We start from the raw sequence: 22,297 nt of genomic DNA, 5'->3' as shown, positions 1-22,297 counted from the left end.
AAAATTCATCATCTTTAATAACAAAATATATGAATTTAAAATGACTTAGAAATTTAAACAGGAGTTTTTATACTTATCAAACATTTAAGTGTCCCAATTTTCGAACGGTCTTGTCCTTACCAAACAGCACAGTTCACTGCCAATACTTCCACCGGTTACGAAATCATTAGCATTTGATGTTGTCTGGGTTGATTTAACACTTATAATGTCAATTGGCACACCGAGCTCAAATGCGCAGACTTGTGCTACCTTGAACATAAATAATGAAAAATAATCATGTTCATAAATTTATAATGACACTTCTAGTTTATAAAATAACTGTTTTAGTTATCAAATCTATATACTACTGATATTTAAAAAAAAAAAATAGATTTTATATATGATTCGAATAGAAAACTGTACTATTATTCTAAAACATTTATATATTTATGGTTGTCCAGATCTAATTTCATTGAATGATTAATATTGGGACACGAATACCTCTTTTCTTGACATAACAATGTAATTAACATAAACTTATATTTACTTGCTTGAGGCCTAGTGGCAAATCTTTCCTGCATTTGCAGAACGCTAAATTCTGCATAAAGTGCATTACATTCACACCTGATACTCAAACTAAAATTCCTATACCTAAATATCAAACACTTAACGAGAAGGTGTGAATATGAGTTTTATTTATTAAATAATTTATATTCGTTTGAGCTGGCGAATTAGAATACAAAGAACAGATAATAGCGGGTTAAAAGTATAAATAATAGAGAAAATGGCATAAAACTTAAAATACTACAAAGCTAAAGGACCCTATCCAAACATAAGTTGAACACATTGGCGTCATGCAGTATCAGCGCGGTTGCACGGTCATCACTGTTTCCTAAGTTTTTCAATGAACTGACATAGTTCATAAACACATATTATGTGCAGCTTGCAATTGAATACCTATATATGCATTGCTGTTGATATAATGTTTAAGATTTAGCAATCTTACTCCATATTTTCCTCTGATATTATTAGTTACATAGTGCGCTACTAACCTAATGCGATATATATGGTGTGCATGGTGTCACTTGCACACTGTTTAACGGCTTGATCGTACTGACTATCTTAAGCTATGTTATTTAGACTAGTTACCTATCAAAGTGGTTAACTCTACAATACTTCATAGCATAAAAACATACTTCTTTTTGTCCACGCAAAAACAAATGCAAACAATGACAATTTGTGAGCTCTAAATGTGTTTTATGTATTTATTTCAATCGTTAATAATGAATTCACTCGTCTTTTGAAACCTTTCAGATTGCTCAACACTGTGTTGTTTTTATAAAGGTACGTAACACCACTACTTACCGTGTATTAAAATAAGCTGCGCCTACTAACCAAATATGAAATATGCACGGTCTCCATGCATGTTGTAAGTTTTAATCGATCATTTTCCTAAATATGTATGGGAGGTAAGATAATAATTCCTGACTATTAAAAGTCAAAAAACTTTTCACGTCGTTCTGTTCCAGAATATTATTTAATATACAAAGCTTATGAAGATAAACTTTATAAGACTTGTCTTGTTTACTTAGATTTGCCGACTTATCAAAAGGTTATATGATATGCTTATCAAATGAGAAATAATACTGTAAAACTATAATTTGGCTTTTGGTAAAAGAAACAAAACATTCTAGATAAATCCTTTAGTGGATATTTAAGTCCAAAAAAGACGAAAAACAACACAACAAAACTTGCCGTCATGCGTCCTCATTCTTTCATATTTTTTTTAAAGTTTTATCAAAGCATTCTACCGTATATTAAACGATCTGCTGATGTAATGAAAATTGTATACAATAATAAGTTTTGTCGGTCGTATAAAACCTACAGAGCTCATGAAAATATGCACTGGTAATGAATTCATAAGAAAATTAAATCAGGCCATTAGTTCTTTCTATCTAATTGTCAAATATTTGATAGCTCACATTACATAACGGTTCTCTTCGTTTGGAAGACCAAAGGATGTCGTTTATTTGTAAACTAAATTTTTACTTGATCTCTGGTCTGTAATGTTTCTTTGAGTTTTTATTTTTTTCTTTAATTAGAGATCTTCCGTTTTGAATTTTCCTTGAAATCGGTACGTTTGTCATTTATTTTTTGCAATTTTGCCTATCAATTATTTTCATTTTAGGAGTTTGAAACATTGCCCTGTTTTCATGAAGCAAACAACTTGAGTACCTTTGTGTTGATCCCTTGTCCCATTTCAACTCCACCGTGGGCGATAGATATACTTCCATCCCAGGCATATATATTTACAATTGCATTGTAATGAATGTAGATATAACTTATTTCAAACTTCATTGGAACAACGGATAATCCTTTTTTCTTCCATCTGTTTGCCTGTAATATTATGTTAATTTATATCACCCGTCAAATAAAATGTATTTAAAATGCAATAATAGTTTCTGTATTTGGAGCAAAGCATCACCCATTGTTTTATAAATTGTAGCGAAAAAACTATCCATTTTAGACCTTCATGCCAGCCTTTCCCTTACCAAAAAGTGCTAACATGTTGCACATAAGTTGCACATAAGATGCTCACGTTAGAAACTAACATGATTGCACACGAGTTTTTTAACATTCAAATTAGGTGAGCATTTTGTGAGCAAAAAAATTGCACATATGAAACTAACCTAATTTGCATGTTAAAAACCTCACATGCAACTGTTCATATGAGCTTTTGTTTCACATGTGCATTTTATTGGATTGCTCATATGAGCAGTTGCTCACATGTTGCACACGTGAATATTATAGTTGACCAAAACAAAATGGCTGCTTTAAAAAAGGAAACCTATTTTTCAAATTTAAATGAAAATCTTAAATAATTCAGTTGAAAATAAAATAACGGATACATCATGTTTAAAGAGTTATTCTTTAATTATTGTCAGTTAATTATGATTTTCATATCATTTTTTTTTTTTTATTTATTTAAACAATAATCATGATCATGACTAAAAACATAACATTACATTATAAAACTAATAGAGGGACTTGCAAGTTTAGTACACAATGACTGTCTTTGATTAATAAGTACTGTATTTCAAAAAGTTTAAAAAGGACAAATATTTATACATGTAGTACTTATTTTGAAGCAACCTGTATATATATTCCCATAAAGGACTTAAAATTGTAATATATTTCAAAATCTGACACAAAAATAAAAATAATGAAATAGAAATGATAACTTACAAATAATTAACCACAGCCACACTGGTTTTATCAGATTTCAACAATGCCTTTCTTCAAATAGCACAATATAGGACTTAACATTTTCCATATCCATTTACCTCCATTTATTGCATGCTTTTCATGAATTTGAATTTACAGGAAGTACATGACTGGGCATGTCATTTTGAAAAAGCTCATATGAGCAATGATGTAGGTTAGTTTTGAATGGTTAGAAGAATGGAAAAACTTTTCAAAGTACAAAACTAACATAAAACTAACATGGATGATAAAAGCTCACCTGAGGTTTGAATTGCACATGTGAGCATTATGTTAGATTTTTTGTGGGCACATATGAACTACCAAACTGCACATATGAGCAACCTGATTTGCATACAATTCTTACTTGCATCTCATGTGCTTCACATGTGAAACTTATGTGCTTTTGTTAGCAATTTCTGTACGGGATATGTCGATAATTCCGTATATACTAAATTTAGTCCTGGTATCTATGATGAGTTTATATACAACCACTGGGTCGATGCCACTGTTGGTGGAGATTTATTTCCCCGAGGGTATCACAAGCCCAGTAGTCAGCACTTTTTGTGATGACATGAATTGTCATTGATAAGGTTATATTTATAAATTTACTGTTTACAAATTAAAATTGTGAATTTTTTTGAAATAATAAGGCTTTTCTACCTCAGGCATAGATTACCTTAGCTGTATTTGGCAAAACTTTAAGGAATTTTGGTTCTTAATGCTCTTCAACTTCGTACTTTATTTGGCATTTTTAACTTTTTTTGGATTCGAGCGTCACTGATGAGTCTTTTGTAGACGAAACGCGCGTCTGGCGTATATACTAAATTAAGTCCTGGTATCGATGAGTTTATTTGAGAGGTTTAGCTAGCTATAAAACCAGGTTCAATCCACCATTTTATACAAAAGAAAATGCCTGTACCAAGTAAGACATATGACAATTGTTATCCATTCGTTTGATGTGTTTTCTCATACAATTAGGTACTTAAATTTTCCTCGGTGTTCAGTATTTTTGTCCTACGCGACATATCATAAAACGGGAGCGATGAGGGATCGGTTTTTAATTTGATTGCCACCTAACTACCATACACTTTTTTAATCCAGGCAATAGACAGAAACATCATAAATGATTCTCTTCTGTTATATCAGATCGTCTTTAAAGGTGTACTTAGGTAAATTTAGAAACATCAAGAATTTAAAATTGATTAAAAATGGAAGAGCATAAGTTAAGAAACAAATTAAGCTAATAATATTGATTGGTCATGGAGCTCCTTTTCAAGATATTTGATTTTTGAAATATGGCGGGGAAAAGGCTGACTGGGACTTTTACCGTATATTTGCATTGGTATTATTTCTCAAAAGCAAAAAAAAAATCAAAAATCTGCTTACATTTTGGTAAATGACCTTTTATGAGCTATTGTAGTCTTATATGAATAAATAAATGGGTGTTATGGGGGGAAATAGTGTATGTTGTATTGTATGGGAAAAGACCAAGGAGTCCAAACATTTGACACAAATTCCAAATCCTTACCTTAGTACATCCTTAAATGACTATGGTGTGGTTGGCATATCTTACCCAGTCTAAGTGTATTTTAAAGTTATCACCTCTTGGTACTTATTAAACGGATACATAATACCTGCACTTTCCGATTGTTTAAAACCACATTTTTTATCCTTTTTGAGACTTTTGCAGTCGGTTATAATACAATTGGTCTATATCTAAAATCTCATTTTTCTTTATTTTTTAAACCTATATAACTCATCTGTGATTGTTTTATTGATACAAAATATATATTAACTGATATGAGAAATGCAAAAAAAAAATGAATTGAAGGATTAATGTAAAATACCTGGTTGAATGCCTGGACTGATGTCTGTCTCTGTTTTACTCCTGCTGATGTCATCAAGTCTGTGGTCAATTGCCTGATATTGCAATACGGGAGTGGCCTATTATGGGGTGTTGTCTGCAAGTATAAGACGTTATTCGTACTGAACCAATACATTCTTGCTTATTGCATATAACCGTATACAGACTGCATCTTGTTACTTAACTTCATTGGGATAAAATTTAAAAGGAGTCTCTCACGAAATTATTTAGGATTGTTAGTTTATCTATTGATCATTATGTTTTCATATATTGTAGAAGAAGCATTTCAACACAATACTCACTTGATTCGATTATCTTCTCACATTTTTTTTATCAGTTAATATGACACAATTTCAAAACTCATTTCTATTCGAGGTGTTACTCACTTCATCTGAATCCGAGTATTTCTCTTAGATATAAAAACGAAGGGAGAAATTGACAGTTTCAGAATTTGAGGAACCATGGGTAATTTCATTGTGTGTACCCCAAAATGAAAGTTACGTCATGTCCTTGGTTAAATTTTCTTAGTTTATGACATTTTTAAACAATCACGAAATATTGGTGCACACTTTTGAAAATATTACCCAGAATGCAATGCATTCTGAAACGGCGAATTAATTAGACATTTATTTTTTCAAAACACTTTCTTGAATACATTGGTCACATAGAAAAATAAGAAATTATTACAAAAGCCCCTCCACGAAGTTAATTGAAGCTCGGAATTATTTGCTTTTCTTATTTTGGAGTGTTATTAACCTTTATTTTGAATGTGCAATAAATGGCAAGGAATTTCTCAAAAGATGTTAAATTAACGTACCTGTCCCTTTTGATACAAATTGAGAACCCTGACATCTGTTGGGTCCAATTGTAGTTCCTTTGCAATATGTTCCATTATTGATTCCATGATAAATATACCTGGCGTTGAACCTGTTGAATACAAAGGCATTTACAATTATCCATTATCATATAATAATTTATTGCCAAAAAGTACTTTCAAATCAATTCTTGTAGTTCGTCGGAATGTTGTAAATATAATGGAATTGTGTGTGACTGTCATACAAGTCAGAGGTTAAGCAAGCCATAAAACCAGGTTCAATCCACTGTATTATACATTAGTAAATGTCTGTTCCAAGTCAAGAATATGATATTTGTTTTCCATTTGTTTGATATGTTTTAGCTTACAAGTTTGCCATTTGGTATGGGACTTTCCATTGAGTTTACCTTGGAGTTGATTATTTTGTTATTTATTTTTTGATAGATTGTACGCTGGTGTACTCAAGGAGTAGGTTCAGAAAGACCCCTTTTTGGCCCCAAAATTAAGCAGTTTTGCAAAATTGTGAAAATGTAATCTTTTAGCTATTTTTTGGAAAGTAGAATGCTTCTGCTACATAAATATGTGCTGTTTTTGACAATACAATGTACATATATCGTGTACTAGCATCATAAAGTCATGCTTAATTACTGAAATCTTCACAATTATAGCATTTTAGTTAAATTTTAGACGGTTTCCGTCTTAAATGAAAGTGGCCGCATTCGTGTTCATTCATAATATTGAAATGTAAGTTGTATATGATGATAATACATAACATATATAAAGGTTGAGGATGAACACGGATGCGGCCACTTTCATTTTTGACGAAAACCATCTGAAAAGCGACGTTTTTTGGCATATTTAATAGATTTTTCTTATTTAAGCTTCAATCGGAGCGTTTTTAATGACTGAATCAGTTAAAATCTTTTACATAGACTAATCGAAACAATTGAAAAAAAAGTGTCCTAAATATCTCGTTAGATGAAACTGAAGTTAGGGGCCAAAATCGGCCCTTACGGGACCTACTCCTTTGTCTGACAACTAACGGGTAAAAATTATCTCTTCCGGTCAAAATATATACACACAAAAGCCGCTGTTATATACATTTTTATATGAAGTCAAATATATCATGGAGTGCAATCACACGGAGGAAGTATTACAATGGGTTAGGGATATCTCTTCCTATCAAAATATATACACACAAAAGCCGCTGGTATATACATTTTAATATAAAGTTAAATATATCATGACATGCAATTGTACGGAGGGAATATTACAATGGGTTTGGGGTATCTCTCTCTATCAAAATATATACAAACAAACGCCGCTGGTATGTTCAAGTCAAATATATCATGATGTGCAATCGCACGTAGGGAATATTTCAATTGGTGGAATTTTATATGGCAATAGGTCAGGAAGTATAATCTTTTTACTGTTTAGATTTCTGTAAAAGCTGTGCACTGCTTTGTTTTCACTAAACTGATATGAATGATATCATGTAAAATTATTGTATATCTAAAAATGTCACTGATTGTGTTTATGATAGCATGATTCGTATAAATGGGTTTACTTTTATGAACATATAGCCTCTGACCTTTGTTAGACTTGTATGGTTTTTTTTTAATTTTAGTTCATTTATATGTTTTGGAGTTCAGTGTAATGTTTCTTTTCTCTGAACTAGTACACAGTTTTATTTAGGGGCAAACTGTTTTTCTCAATGCGTTGAAGACCCATTGTTGGCCTTTGGATGTTGCCTGCTCTTTTGTCGGGTTGTTGTCTCTTTGACATATTCAATTCTCATTTCTATTGGTATGGGCATTCGCAAACATCAATATATAAATAAGGGCATTGTTTTTGAAATTTGGTTAAATGATATATCACTCTTACCTGGTGCTCTGCAGTACGTATTACAAGGTTTGTTCGTTTTGACCGTTTTCGGGTTAATTTTCCAGTTCTCACAGTAGTAAGCTGTATAAAAAAAAATTATCATATGATTTTTTACCAAAAAAACAGTAAATACAATTTCGATAAAAAATGAAAAATGATGTTTCATTAATTTATAGATAGAAAAAATGTATCTGTGTACATTTAATAACATGACACTAACAAAAAGTGTACTGTTTTATCATATAATATGTATATAAATCAGGTTTCAATAATATTGAACAAAAAGAGACTTGTAAAATGTACTGTAGATTGCTTATAAATAAATCGCTCTGAAACAACAACCATTTCAGATCATGTTTTTGACAAAGAGTCACACATTAAATTTGATTTACTGTAATTTCTCCGAACAATTTTTTTTTTTATTTTTTTTTTTTAATCTACAGTAAAAGTAAATGGAAATTTATGAAACTAAAAGAAAATATGACCAATATTTTCTGTGATAAATAGTTTTTGAACTGCACCCTTTTCCCCAAAAAAACATATGTTCTTAATTCCTAATGGAGCAAAAACTGAACAGAAGCTTGTAATCTTATGAATATTTACTTCCTAAATGAAGCCTAAAAGTTAAATGCTTGTTATCTGTATTTTTGTATACTTTTTTCTTATCTTGTAATTGTAAATGGATGTCGATAAATGCCACTACATTTTGTTGGACATCAAACGTAAGAAAGAAAATTGTCAGAACAACAGGCGATCGATAAAGACAAAGGTCACAATTATAACCTTCCAAAATATCTAATATTAGCTAATTGACACAGTAATGACAAACCCTTATTCTTATAAAAACTATTGAGCATTCATTTTACCATTATCGATGAATCCATATACAGAATATAAGGTATTGTCATTTCCATTGTATCCTACATCTGCATACAGTGTCATCTTGATTCCATTCAATTTCCCCTGGTCAGTACATCCAACCTAATGTTAGATAATGTTATTCACTTTATGTTACTATTAGAAATGAAGGTGTTAACATAAGAATCGATGTATAGAGCTTCTCTAATATTAGTAAGAGTGTTACATTTGTAGGTTAATGGTTTAATGCATTTTCAAATTTATCTGATGCTTAGAACGAAGGGAAGCTTAAAACAGTTATACATTGGATTTTTAGCTTTTATGTACATATTACAAAATATCCTCATAAAAGATAACAAATATTTCAACTATCCCAATATAATTTTGTCTGCAGCTACTATTGTTCGCCATTAATATTCATGTAAAACTGGCTCCCGGTATAGTCAAATCTGCAAATGAATACTATTTGAACTAAAGAACAACTGACAAAATATGAATTACTATCTAAGTTTGATGCGACTGTCGTACAAGTGAGAGGTTTAACGCAATAAAACCAGGTTCAATCCATTTGAAAATTACTGTACCAAGTCAGGAATATGACAGTTGTTGTCCATTCGTTTGATGTGTTTTTTCATTTAATTTTGCCATTTGATTAGGGACTTTCGTGTTACATTTTCCTCGGAGTTGAGTATTTTTATGATTTTACTCTTTAAATCAATTGCTCCGTGAGTATATAAAGTGTTAAGGACGATGTTATAAACAATGAGTATGGCCATATGGTTAAAAAACGGGGGAAACATTTCCACTAGAAAGAAAGACATCTTCTTTTGTGCTTCTGTTGATACATAAGAACGCTGAAAAGAGTAGGTTCAGTAAGACCCCTTTTTGGCCCCAAAATATAGCAGTTTTACAAAGTTGTGAAAATGTAATCTTTTATCTATTTATTGGAAAGAAGAATGCTTCTGCTACATAAATATGGGCTGAATTTGACAAGACAATGCACATATATCGGGAACTAGCATCATTAAGTCATGCTAAATTACTGAAATCTTCACAATTTCAGCATTTTAGTCAAATTTTAGTCGGTTTCCGTCTTAAATGAAAGAGGCCGCATTCGTGTTCATTCATAATATTGAAATGCAAGTCGTATTAATGATAATACATAATATATATAAAGATTGAGGATGAACACGGATGCGGCCACTTTCATTTTTGACAAAAGCCATCTAAAAGTGACTTTTTTTCATATTTGATAGATTTTTGATATTTAAGCTTGAATCGGAGCGTTTTTATTGACTAAATCAGTTAAAATCTTTCACATAAAGTAATTGAATCAATTGAAATAGACACTTAGTGTTTAAAAAGTGTTCAAAATCTTTTGTTAGATGAACCTGAAATTTGAGGCTAAAATCGGCCCTTACCGGACCTACTCCTTTAAATATCATGGCATAAGACATACTGTATAGTCAGCTCTATAGGCAAGTCGTCCTCCAAGCATCTTCATTTGAGTGTGAAATTCCAAATTCAGTTTAACAGGCCTGGAATTAAATAGTATTGGATGTTGTTTTTTTTAAATATATCTTTCTCGAAGTTTTCTTTAAAGATCTCGTTTCATAGTTTTCAATACAGAAATGTCAAGAGAATATGTTACTTATTTATCTAGTTCCTTTTTATTAGAAAACGAAACATGATTTTGAGGATTTTAAGACAAATACGTAATTGAAATATGACGTATAGATCTTGTCTCTGATCAAACATATCTATTTTTACATATTATGTATTCATTGATATTTTAAAACGTATGACTCAAGCTAAGAAACATATAATCAATTATGAAATATGAGAATTATCTAAACCTGTTCAAAATGTGTGCTGCCAGCGCACAACCCGCAGACACTATATAATTCCTTGTTATTTTAAATCCAAATGCTCCACCAATTCTTTTAACCTTTACATTAATTCTGAAATATATTAAGTATATAAGTATTAATAAAAAGAACTCTACTAGCAAAACTGACCTTGAATGCTTGCAAATTGTATATATTTTGCGTTCAACAATTTTATTCGGTATACTTAAATTGATAATCTTATCAAGTAAGGAGCCTGTAATTCAGTGGTTGTCGTTTATTGCTCTGTTACTTTTTTGTTTTTCGTTCATTGTTTTTGTACATTAATGAGGCCGTTAGTTTTCTCGTTCGACTTGTTTTACTTTTGTGATTTTTTGGGTCTTTATAGCTGACTGTGCGGTATGGGTTTGCTCATTGTTGAAAGCCGTACCGTGACCATTAGCTGTAAATGTCCGTGTCATTTGGTGTCTTGTTGAGAGTTTTCTCATTGGCAATCATACCACATCTTTTTTTATATTATGTTAAACACATTGAGCCAAATCATAATAATATATATCTCTTTAAAAACTATTGAATTTGAATCTAATTTGGGTTTTTTTAACTTTTCTTTTTCAAATTCTCTTATGTTTTGTATAGTTGTCATTGAGATGAAAACGTTTTGTATATTCAATATAGAAAGAAAATAAATGTAGATCAAATAAATAGTACAGCAACACAAAATCTAAATAGATAGTTATGACAAATACTAATCAAGTTACAATTTAGATTACAAAAGGCCTACCATTGTAAACTTTAAATATGACAACAAAGACAAAATCAAACATATAACTAAAGGTTATGTGGTATATTAATATGCTCATGGTGTGTGTCAAATTTTAAAAGTAGATTTTGATTTGAAGGATATTCGATGTATAAACCACCTGTTAGGACTCCTGTGTTTTTCATGTTCATGACTCACGATCTTTTAATGTGTTATGATAATTTACCATAATATGTTTTATACTATACCGCTAAAAAATTACCTGCTTTGGGGAACTCCTAAAACCAGTGCAACAGCTCTCTGTGAGTTGTCAATCCACTGAGTAGACGTCTCAACATCCATTCCTTCTGTTGTAGGTTTGCAGTAACTGATCTGTTTTATACATTAATATTCACATATGGAATTATTCCCACACAACTTAGGACACTTTTGAAAAACTAAGATTTTTTTTTTTCATTTTTTTCTGATATAATTATTAAGAATATGAAATTGATATATTTAAATGTTTAAGTTTTGAGAGAAAAGTCCATGCATACATACCTGTGTTTCCATTGGAAAATGTTTCTGTTCGCCAAACTGTATGCTTCCAGTTATTTGTTTGGCGCTATTAGTGATTGCAGCTGTAAGAGGTAAATCCAAAATAATTTAGAATATTAAACTAAATGTGAGCGTTACACATGATGATTAATAAATTCGTATTGTCCATTGGAAAGTCTACATTCTTACAGTGCAAACTAGATAATTTTGTTTGGCATTGTTCGAAAGTTAGTGTAAAATTTATATACATATTCATCTTCTATAAAGTCTTAAAAACATTAAAAACAAAACAAAAAAGCCGTAGCAAAACACTCCAACTTCGTCCTAAATCAACATTGACTAAGGGAATTCTGAACGTATCTGCTGTTGAAATTAACGAAAAATTAAGTTTTAATAAAAGTTACCAGTACAGTTTATGGTGGTACCCAACACTTTCACTAAAATCAATTTGGCTAGTTTAATTTTCTTTAATTTTTGACAAAGTATTTACTTTGACCCTTTGACAAAAATATTAAAATTTCAAAAAATTGGAACCAACCATTTTATCAAAATTACACTGATTATATAGCACCAACCATTTTATCAAAATTACACTGCTTATATAGCACCAACCATTTTATCAAAATTACACTGATTATATAGCAGTTTGACAAATCTTTATTTGATCATTGAAAAGCTTACTTTTCCCTTAATAACACAACATAATTAAAACATTTAGCTGATTTTACAGAGTTATCTCCATGTAGTGTTAGGTATCACCTTAATCACCTTTTGCAATAAAGAATAGTTGACATAAAAATAATACCAGAAAACACCAAAACAATTACACAGTCCAACGAACCCCACCAACCTCGAATACCCAAATATTTCGAGAAAAAAAAAAGACAAAATGAACAAAGAAAAACAAGAAAATAGTCTTGATTAGACGAATCTGACTTTAAGGGCCTGTTGCAAGCTTATAACCTAATAATTCAATAATAAGATAAAGTTAGATTAAAAAACATTATTTACTTTATATAGTGACGTAACTCAATACTTTTAGTTAAGATTTAACACTTAAAACTTAGGGCAAAAAAAAGAACAAAGATTGCATTAAGTAAGATTATGAACCTCTTCGAAAAGGTGTTCCAAAATTACAAGTAGTTATTTTAAGGAGGGAAATTGATACAGTGATGAAACTGAAACCCTCAACAATGTCAAAGCATGAAGAAGAAAACAGGACCACAAAATTCCATACAACTGTAGCTGTCAGTTTATGTTTTATTTATTACTGACATATTATAGTGTTTAAGGAAAATATACTACATCTACCATCTACGCTAAAGTTTTGTCATTTACTTACAAATGTAAACATGAATCAAATTGTGTCTTACTTTGAGCATTTCCTTTCGTAAGAGGGTAAATGTCTGGTAAAAATGATCCCTTGTTAATCCCATCATCTAAAGACAGAATAGGTGGTTTTTTATCAGAATATGTCACTTGAACTTGTTTGGCAGCTCTGTTTGCTGTTTCTTCGTCCACTGAAATTAAATAGTGCAAACTCAAAATGCCATTATAATATATCATCATATAAATATTTATATTTTTAATGGTACAATATTTATTATTTATTTAAATGACACAAAACAAAGAAATCAAGGAACCAATGTATTCAAAGTAAGGAAATTAAATATTACTCAATCAAAAGGAGTAAGTGGAATAAGTGAAATTATTACTAATCAAGTAACTGTATTTGTGTGAAACCTTTATTTGTATGAATCATAGGCAAAAACACCACATCTCTAAAATTAAAAGCAAAACAAACCCGCAACAATGATTGCTAAAGCCTGGCCAGCATACATAACATCGCCTCCACATAATACCTTTAAATATAATAATCAGAAACAAGTAAGAATCAGTGTTAAAAGACAGAAAAACAAATGATATATTTTTATTATATTTAAGCTGAAATATATCTGTTTGTACTAGAGAAAAAGATAGTTCAATTGAATTTTTGTATAGTTGATAGTTCGATATTTTGTGTGTTTAAGCTGTGTGTCTTTGTTATTGTTTTTTTTTTTCTTTTTTTTTTTTACAAGTCGTTTTCAGTTTATTTTCGACTAATTGATGAGTTTGAATGTCCCCTTTGTACCCTCGCCTCTGTATGATAGTTATTCAAACGAATAAGATCAATGAGATACTGAGCTGCCGAAGCAAGGTTGTCGGTTCTCCGAACTTTCTCGAAGTTCTGCGTTTTGATTGCCGAGTTTATTAGCTTCGGTCCTTGCTTTGAAGATGTGAGATACTAAGATTCCTCACAATCCTGATCAAAACAAAATTTGCAATTTCAGCGTTTTCGTATTTTCAGCGTTTTCTTCAAGTCAACTACGTAGAATAAAATAATGTTTCCTTAACTGTTTAGTTAAATTAATAACATAAAATGATTTTTCCTGGAGATTCACAAGGTTATCGATGTTGTAAGCATTTTGACTAATAATAACAATTTATATATTAAACTATCCTGAATAGAAATTCATTAATAAACTTACCTCTTCCGGAACAGATGGGATTTCGGATGCTACTGAAGAAAAGCAGTTATTTTGTCCAGGAATATCCTTTGCAGTTATAAATTTCAATACTCCTGGTATGCTCTGAATTCAAAATATTGTCTTAAACTCAAAAATGATGCGTTAAATGAAGATTTCGTTAAAACTTTTCCGATATATCTATTTCATGATCACAACTGAAATTAAACCAATACCAGAAAAAAAAACTAATTTAACTGCTTTAGTGAAGTATGGGACGTTGTTGTTTGCTTTGCTGATGTTGGTATAGTTTTCAATTGCATAAGGTTAAAATAAACACAAATAAATGTCGAGTTTTTTTTCTATCACTAATTGCCATATTTTAACAATTTGACTTAACGCAAAACATACTGAGAATAGACAAGGCAATTGTTGAATTTGTTTTTAATGTGAAATAATAAATTATGTTAAATTTCTTATATATTGTTTTTCACTTCGTGTCAATAAAATCTAAAAAAGAAATATTTCCAATACCCATCCATATTTGATTTCAAATCATATGTGTTACCACAAAAAACATGTAACATATTCCATTTTCTAGTATAATGTTGGATAATTGGGTTTTATCTTACTTTGCAATGATTATTACAAAATGTAATTAAGATATTCAAGTACATATTATATAACAATGTATTTCAATATATTTATTACCAAAGCTTTCGATGGGTCCATGCTCTGAAGTTTTGCATTTCCAACAGTGCTTATAACAAATGCAGCATACAGAGTACCTTGTTCTATTGGAATATCGTTGATATAATCTGCTCTACCAGTGGTCTGTTCATATACATAAGCAATTTAACCAATCAGATTCAAGATACACAAACACATTTATAGTTAATAATCTTAATATCAACCTGGTGTTGAGAAGGTGTAACGTATCACATGTCTAGAATATGAACAACGTAGTCTTTGCCGCATTGAATTTATTAATTTATTGACGCTTTCTTAACGTCCATGACCTAACATTCGAACAGATACCAATTTGCAGTTGATATTGCTCTGCAACTTCGTATTTTTGTTTTGTCTTCTGTTTGTTTTGATTCAAGCGCCAGTGGGTGTGTCATGAGGACGAAACGTGCATTCGAGTCTCCACATCATAAACCATGGTATCTTTAATAAATTATTGTTTTGAAATTTGCATGTTATTTTCCACATTTGTAAACTTCTTATGTCTCTTGTACTTTTGTTCTGTTGTTGATCTAATGTGTGAATAACATGCACGTTGTATACATCTCAATTTATTTACTATTTTATGACTATTTACTTTTACACTTATGCGTTTAAAGAATAAAAAATGAAGAAAACATGCCTGGTCCATAGCCTCCATCTTAATCATTGGTTCAGTAAGTGGCCATTCCAATGGTTTGGTGTCATATGACTGCTGTCCGGATGAAAGCGGTCTAATAAGAGGTATCGAACCACTTCTATAAATACCTTTCGCTGTATCACCTACCACATCAAGAATATACTGAAAATATAAGATTATTTCAAATGAAGAATAATTGACTGACATGTTTGAAATTGTTTTTTAAGTTAATTGATATATATTAGAAACAGTCTTGGACTCCTTGCCAACTTATGTGCGTATATTTCCTTCAAAAATGTATTTATTTAAAAGTTGTTTTAGAAACTATACATCACTTTAAAATCTCCTTGTTCAATTTAATATAGCGTGAGATGTTATAAAGGAAGGTTACAACCGTTTCCTCGTTTTATTTTTGTTTCTCGTGAATTTATGAGAAAAAAAATTCCCACGAAAATGACAAATTTTTATAGGTCTTATCTGTTTTCCTTCGTTTTTCATTTTTATGATAATTATTTGTAAACAGAATTCTTTTCGCCAATATTGTTGATAATAAATAGGAAGCTATCTAAGAAACATTTTCTTTTTAAGACTAAGTACCATGATATACATCTGCAAGGTAATTATACTGGCTCATTAGAATGAATTAACAAAGAAAGTCATCATTTCAGTATATATTTGAATGAGATAATCGTTATAATCTATAGACAGTATGTTTGTGATTTTTTTTCTCTTCATGTTACAAGTATATGATGAATATACAAATTTAAGCTGTCGGCTACTGTAGAATCATTCAATGTCACTTGAAGCAAAACTTATCGACAAAAATTCATACCATAGAAAGATCATTAAGACCAATCCACGGTGGGTATGGCTGTCCTGCGAGAGAACGTACTGTGCTGGTGATTTGGTCCTGACGGGTGCTGGTGGGTCCTGATTCTGTGCTGGTGGGTTTGTTTACATTGTATCAGAACGGCAATAAAACGACTGTTTTGTTGCTTAATTTTTCTCTGATGTGTCATAAGTACCATGCAAAGTATATTACAACAATATTATATTGCATAAGTCGTGCAAGTTCGTTAAACGGAATTGTCCTGACGCTGTGCTGGTGATAAGAAAAACGGTCCTGGTTCTGTGCTCCTATGTCCTGGTTCTGTGCTTTTATATTTTAGTTAAAAGTGGCATATATTCAAGAGCATTGATGCTGTACTGTTGTTGACTAATTAGCTGTTGTCTGCTTTCTTGAAATTGACATTGTTGTGAATCTGTTTACTGTTATTATGAGAGAAAAAAAATACCCCTATTTAAAAAAAAAAAAAATGAAATTAACTGTAATCTTATTTATTGGCCTGTTAATGGAACCCTTCTTGTCCCCTTTTAAGATAAGAAAATATATTTACGATTTTCGGGATTACGATCATTTTGCAAGATCACCAAAATACGTTGTAATTTATACAATACTTAATATAATGTAGATGATGTGGTATGTTTGTTGTCAATGGACAAATTTCCATAAGAAACCAAAGGAAGTATGTGTTAACAACCATACGTTATCGTACGACCTTCAACAATAACCCATAAAATAAAAATGTGAAAGGTTTTGCATAAATATAGAACAAAGGACTTTCTGAGCGTTTGAATCATGTCTTTAGCAGCTTAAAACACATTTGTTTGTGAACAATTGAGTGTTGACTATAAGAATGACAATAGTATTGCGGGTTTGTTTGTTTGGTGTTTTTTTTGGGGGAGGGAGGGGGATAAGTTAGAGCGAGGTTACAGTGAAAGCTTGGAATAGTTTCCCGTAAAATTTTAAAGGTGGATTGTAAAAGAAAAATGTATCTTATATTAGCCTTGGTCACACCTTACCGGATAGCTCGAACGGAAGCCTAACGGATAACTTTTTCTCAATCCGTTCATGTCCGTTGGACGTCCGTTCTTATCCGTTAGGCGTCCGTCCATATCCGTTGCATGTCCGTTAAGCGTCCGTTTTATCCGTTGACGTCCGTTCTGTCCGGTGGAAAATTTTGAGCATGTTCAAACTTTGAACGGACGTCCAACGGATAAAATGTCCGTTGAACGCCCGTTAGGCATCCGTTTTGTACGGTACTCGTCCGTTTTGTATCCGTTACGTATCCGTTATGCATCCGTTGGAGATCCGGTAGACCAATTCACCAACGGATGTCTACCGGACGCCTAACGGATAAAACGGATGTAAAACGGATATTAACGGAAGGATAACGGATAAAACGGATGACTACCGGATGTAAAATGGACAAATGCCAATTGAAATTTCTCATGGTTTATTGCCTTTAATTTTTAGATGGTTTATTGCCTTTAATTTTCAGATTATTTTGTTCATCCGTTTTATCCGTTACGCTTCCATAGCGGTGTCTGTTTTATCCGGTACTCGTCCGTTGGATGTACGTTCGACGTCCATTCTGTCCGGTACGTATCCGTTTCACGTACGTTCAGTGTCCGTTGTGTGTCCGTTTGGCATTCGTTACATGTTCGTTAGTACACCAACGGACTCCCAACAGATACAAATTTTGTCAACGGATAACTTTTTTTTTATCCGTTAGGCGTCCGTTAATCGAGCTATCCGGCAAGGTGTGACCGAGGCTATAGCTATTAAGAATCACTTGCTGTAAGATTTTTCCAACATATTTTTTTTTGTCTAAGCGGTTATCAGGTATTTGTTTTTCGAAAATTCGATAAAACACTAAAAAAATCACTATTTTATGAAAGGGCAAGCTAGAATATGTCAGAGAATGAAGACGAGATAACCTAGAAAACACTAAAAAACCTAAGATTTCTTAGCTTTTTCATTTCAAAATAAATATTTTTGATAAAGAATTACGGGGGAGGAAGTGAACAATGTGTCCTACTTTTCTATATTTAAATATTTTTCATGAATAAAAATCAAATGTGCCTTGATTATAATTGAAAATGAGTAAATGGAAAAAATACCCAACTAAAATACACTTTTATTTTAATATTGGTAATATCACTATTCTGTTACACCGTTCCGTAATTTATACAGTTCGTTTGATTATATTCTTAATCTATTTATGTGTTCCAGTCTAGGAGGATTATTCATCTTTAACCTGATAAGAACATTAAAACATCGTATCATCGCTACCTTTCCCCTGCTCACACGGATCTCAAACCGAACATTGCAAGGTCATACCAGTTCTGGAGAACTTTTCAAAGGACAAACGTCATCTAGGACACAATTCGTGGCTAACCACAGAGTGAGTTAACTTTACAACATTGTTTTTGAAGCCTTCAAATTACTCTATACATATTTGAACATTCTCTCCGTGAAACACTGGAAATTTAACTGCTCTTGAAAGTACAACATTTTCTCGGATTCAACGGACTGTGCTATCTATTACCTTTGACATTTCGTTTTAATAACATTAATTGAACACATTGTAAAATTGTATTTTATTTGTTTTTCAGCTTTTTACCATTTGTTAGATTGACTCTTGATTAAAGTATCAGCACCTGATTGTCTTTTCTGCTTGAGCCCAATCGTCGGTTATACTTAATGGTCAGGCCATTACAGTAAAAAGTCTACAACTTGCCTGTTGTGTCTCACAGATAACGCCACTCCACGTTAGTTATACAGCTACATAACAACCTACCTGTTGAGCCCTGCATGTACGCGTCATCCCTTGACGTACAGTAAATTGACAACAACTTGTCTACACATCTCCTGAACAGGAAATACAACGGAGCATCGTTCGTAGCTGTTACCTTGACACTACGCAACACAGCTTGTGCGTACTCGGCAGCAACCCAACAACGTTGAGTCAACATGGATCCAAGTCATGTGGAACAACAAGAAGAGATAAATGCCCCAGAGGGAAATGTCCCAGATCTAGAACTCTTACAAAATCCGTCTAATACCACACATTTAGATGAAAATCCCGAGACTAGGCGAGTACGGGATCTCACCGAAAAAGGTAAAGGAGCCTACACAGAAAAACGTAGCAAGTTCTGTGAGGAATTAGAGGTCCTTTGGTCAGATATAACGACCCAGTTATTGGAAGTCACCACACCTCCCAATGAACTTCAGCAAGTCTTAACAGCCCAGGACAATCTTGTAAAAGCCTGTACAAATTATCGTAGGCTCACAGACGAATATCTGGACTTTCTAAAAAGGACCAGAACGTTGGACAGTCAAAAAGACATAGACGCATGTAACCTTACATTGGATCTCCGTCTGTCCAAAGTGGAACTGGCCATGGACTCTTTACACGAGCATCGCCTCGCCCTAACAAAGGCCAAATCAACTAAAACAAAGACCTCAAGGGGTAAGAAAACCTCGCACAGCGGTAGCTCTAACGTGTCAGACATGTCAAGTTTGGCACGGAGAAAGCGTGCCAAGGCAGAGGCTGCAAAGTCTAAGATAGCATTCGTCGAAAAACATGCCCTTATCCTACAACAGGAAGCAATGTTAGAGGAACAAGCCTTGTTCAGACAAATTGAAATGGAACAGGAAGCAGCACAGAAAAAGGCTGAAATGGAACAGGAAGCCACACGTAAAAAGGCTGAAATGGAACAGGAAGCCACACGTAAAAAGGCAGAAATGGAGCAAGAAGTCGCTCAACATAAAGTTCAACTAGAACAGGAGGCTGCTCACAGAAAAGTGCAATTAGAACAAGAGGCTATGCGCAGGAAGGCTCAAATGCAACATGAAGCCGTACGGGTAAGCCGTGAAAAAGCCGAGCTGAAAGCCAGATTCAACCTTCTTGAAGCACAGAGAGAAGCTGCAGCCGCAGAAGCCGAGGCTCGTATCCTGGAATACGATGACAGCCAAGCCTTTAGCGATCTCCCTGACGAAAAGGAAGACCCGCTCCAGCGTGTGCAAGATTTCGTCAATAAACTTCCTGTATCAACTGCTGTAAAGGAAGTAACAGGACCTCAAAAGAAAAAACAAATTCCTGTTAAAATTGAGCTGAGTCATGAAGCACCAGCGTTCGTGCCATCTGTGGCACTGAACTTGCCATCAGAAACACCTAAGGTCTTGCCTACACGTGCTAAGTCACCAGATGTTAATGCATTCCCAGATCTGGGAACAATAACTAACATAGGAAAACAGGGCGTTTCAGAAAAGATCCCTGTCTTACACCAAAATCAAGGCGTCATAGAAGAGATCCCTGTTTCACACCCAAAACAAGGCGTAATAGAAGAGAACCCTGTAGCATACCAGCAACAAATCAATCCCACGTCGGAGATAACTAGATTTCTTTTACGCAAAGACCTATTATTCTCCAGGCTAACAAATTTTAATGACCAGGCAGAATCCTTCCATACATGGAAATCTAGCTTCAAAAACGTCATAGACGAATTACAAGTTTCTGACTCGGAACAAATAGACCTACTGATAAAGTGGCTAGGGCCAGAGTCTGGTAAACATGCCATGAGTATTAGGGCATCAAATGCCAACAACCCTACTAGAGGCTTACAGAGGTTATGGCAAAGACTGGATGAGCGATATGGTGCTCCAGAAATGTTGGAAGCCTCTATCACGAGTAAACTCGTCAATTTTCCTACCTTGACGAACAAAGATAACGCACGTCTTTATGACTTGTCTGATATTCTATCAGAAATCGAATATCACAAGGAAAATCCCAAGCTGGGATGTTTGCTTGCTTATTTCGATTCTTCGTCCGGTATAAATCCTATTGTGGAAAAACTACCATACGGACTCCAAGAAAAGTGGATAACAAGGGCTTCAAGATACAAGTCCAAATATGAAGTTGCCTTTCCGCCATTCACAGAATTCTCTGCCTTCATCAGGGAAATGAGCAAAATTAAGAACGATCCTGGGTTCATCTTTGGATCAAAAGTAACACCAAATACAAAAGACTCTACGCCAAGGTTCACACCTCAGACGTACTCTAAAGTCAACGTCCATAAGACGGCTGTTGAACAGCAAACTGAAGACAGCAGTCAACAACAAAATCTGTGTATCCTACATAAGACAAAGCATACCTTGAATGAATGCCGAGCATTCCGAGCCAAACCAATCGAGGAACGCAAGGAACTGTTAAGACAAAACAATGTATGCTACAAGTGTTGTGAGTCAACCACACACAGAAGTCGGGACTGCAACGCAAGTATCAGTTGTAACGAGTGTGGAAGTGAACGACATACCACAGCACTTCACATCACTAGACCACAACAATCTGAAAGTTCCCAGTTTAGCTCACCCAGACAAGCCTACGGCGGGGAGCAGACAGAGTCAGCTAAAACAAAGTTAACCTCTGTAAGTTCGATCTGCACAGAGATCTACAAAGATCATAAGAGCGAGAAATCTTATGCCAAGATATTACCTGTGGACGTGTACCACAAGGACAAGACAAACAAAATTATCAGGATGTACGCCATTATTGACGACCAAAGCAACCGGTCTCTTGCCTCGCCTGAATTCTTCAGTCTGTTTAACGTTCGGGAGAAACCTGAAAACTACTCTCTTACGACATGCTCCGGCAGAGTAGCTACTTCCGGGAAAAGAGGAAAAGATTTCGTCATAAAATCTGTACATAGTGACGTACGATTTGATCTGCCTACATTAATTGAATGTAATAATATTCCCAATCATCGAGACGAAA

The 22,297-nt window shown here is 33.1% G+C and overlaps 1 protein-coding gene and 1 long non-coding RNA gene across 2 annotated transcripts in view; one reads left to right on the top strand and one right to left on the bottom strand.

Moving 5' to 3' along the window:
* The window catches only part of LOC139482675 (uncharacterized), a 45,292-nt gene that overhangs the window by 5,450 nt on the left and 17,545 nt on the right, over positions 1-22,297 (bottom strand). Inside the window, exons 15-29 of the mRNA XM_071266687.1 lie at positions 15,681-15,839; positions 15,023-15,145; positions 14,336-14,437; positions 13,612-13,669; positions 13,181-13,327; positions 11,811-11,890; positions 11,533-11,642; positions 10,520-10,624; positions 10,123-10,201; positions 8,672-8,786; positions 7,806-7,886; positions 5,925-6,034; positions 5,091-5,204; positions 2,215-2,376; positions 121-249 (exon numbers count right to left, since the gene is read on the bottom strand). Coding sequence (XP_071122788.1) covers positions 121-249; positions 2,215-2,376; positions 5,091-5,204; positions 5,925-6,034; positions 7,806-7,886; positions 8,672-8,786; positions 10,123-10,201; positions 10,520-10,624; positions 11,533-11,642; positions 11,811-11,890; positions 13,181-13,327; positions 13,612-13,669; positions 14,336-14,437; positions 15,023-15,145; positions 15,681-15,839 — 1,674 coding nt within the window. The remainder of the gene's footprint in view (positions 1-120; positions 250-2,214; positions 2,377-5,090; positions 5,205-5,924; positions 6,035-7,805; positions 7,887-8,671; positions 8,787-10,122; positions 10,202-10,519; positions 10,625-11,532; positions 11,643-11,810; positions 11,891-13,180; positions 13,328-13,611; positions 13,670-14,335; positions 14,438-15,022; positions 15,146-15,680; positions 15,840-22,297) is intronic.
* On the top strand, positions 18,769-19,185 carry LOC139482676 (uncharacterized). Its single transcript, XR_011654909.1, has 2 exons — positions 18,769-18,925; positions 19,137-19,185. It is a non-coding gene; the product is annotated as an uncharacterized lncRNA (long non-coding RNA).

Source organism: Mytilus edulis, chromosome 7, assembly GCF_963676685.1.
Source record: "Mytilus edulis chromosome 7, xbMytEdul2.2, whole genome shotgun sequence".
In the NCBI taxonomy this organism is placed as follows: Eukaryota; Metazoa; Mollusca; class Bivalvia; order Mytilida; family Mytilidae; genus Mytilus; species Mytilus edulis.
The sequence above is the reverse complement of the archived record's forward strand: the minus strand, read 5'-3'. Positions and strand labels throughout refer to the sequence as shown.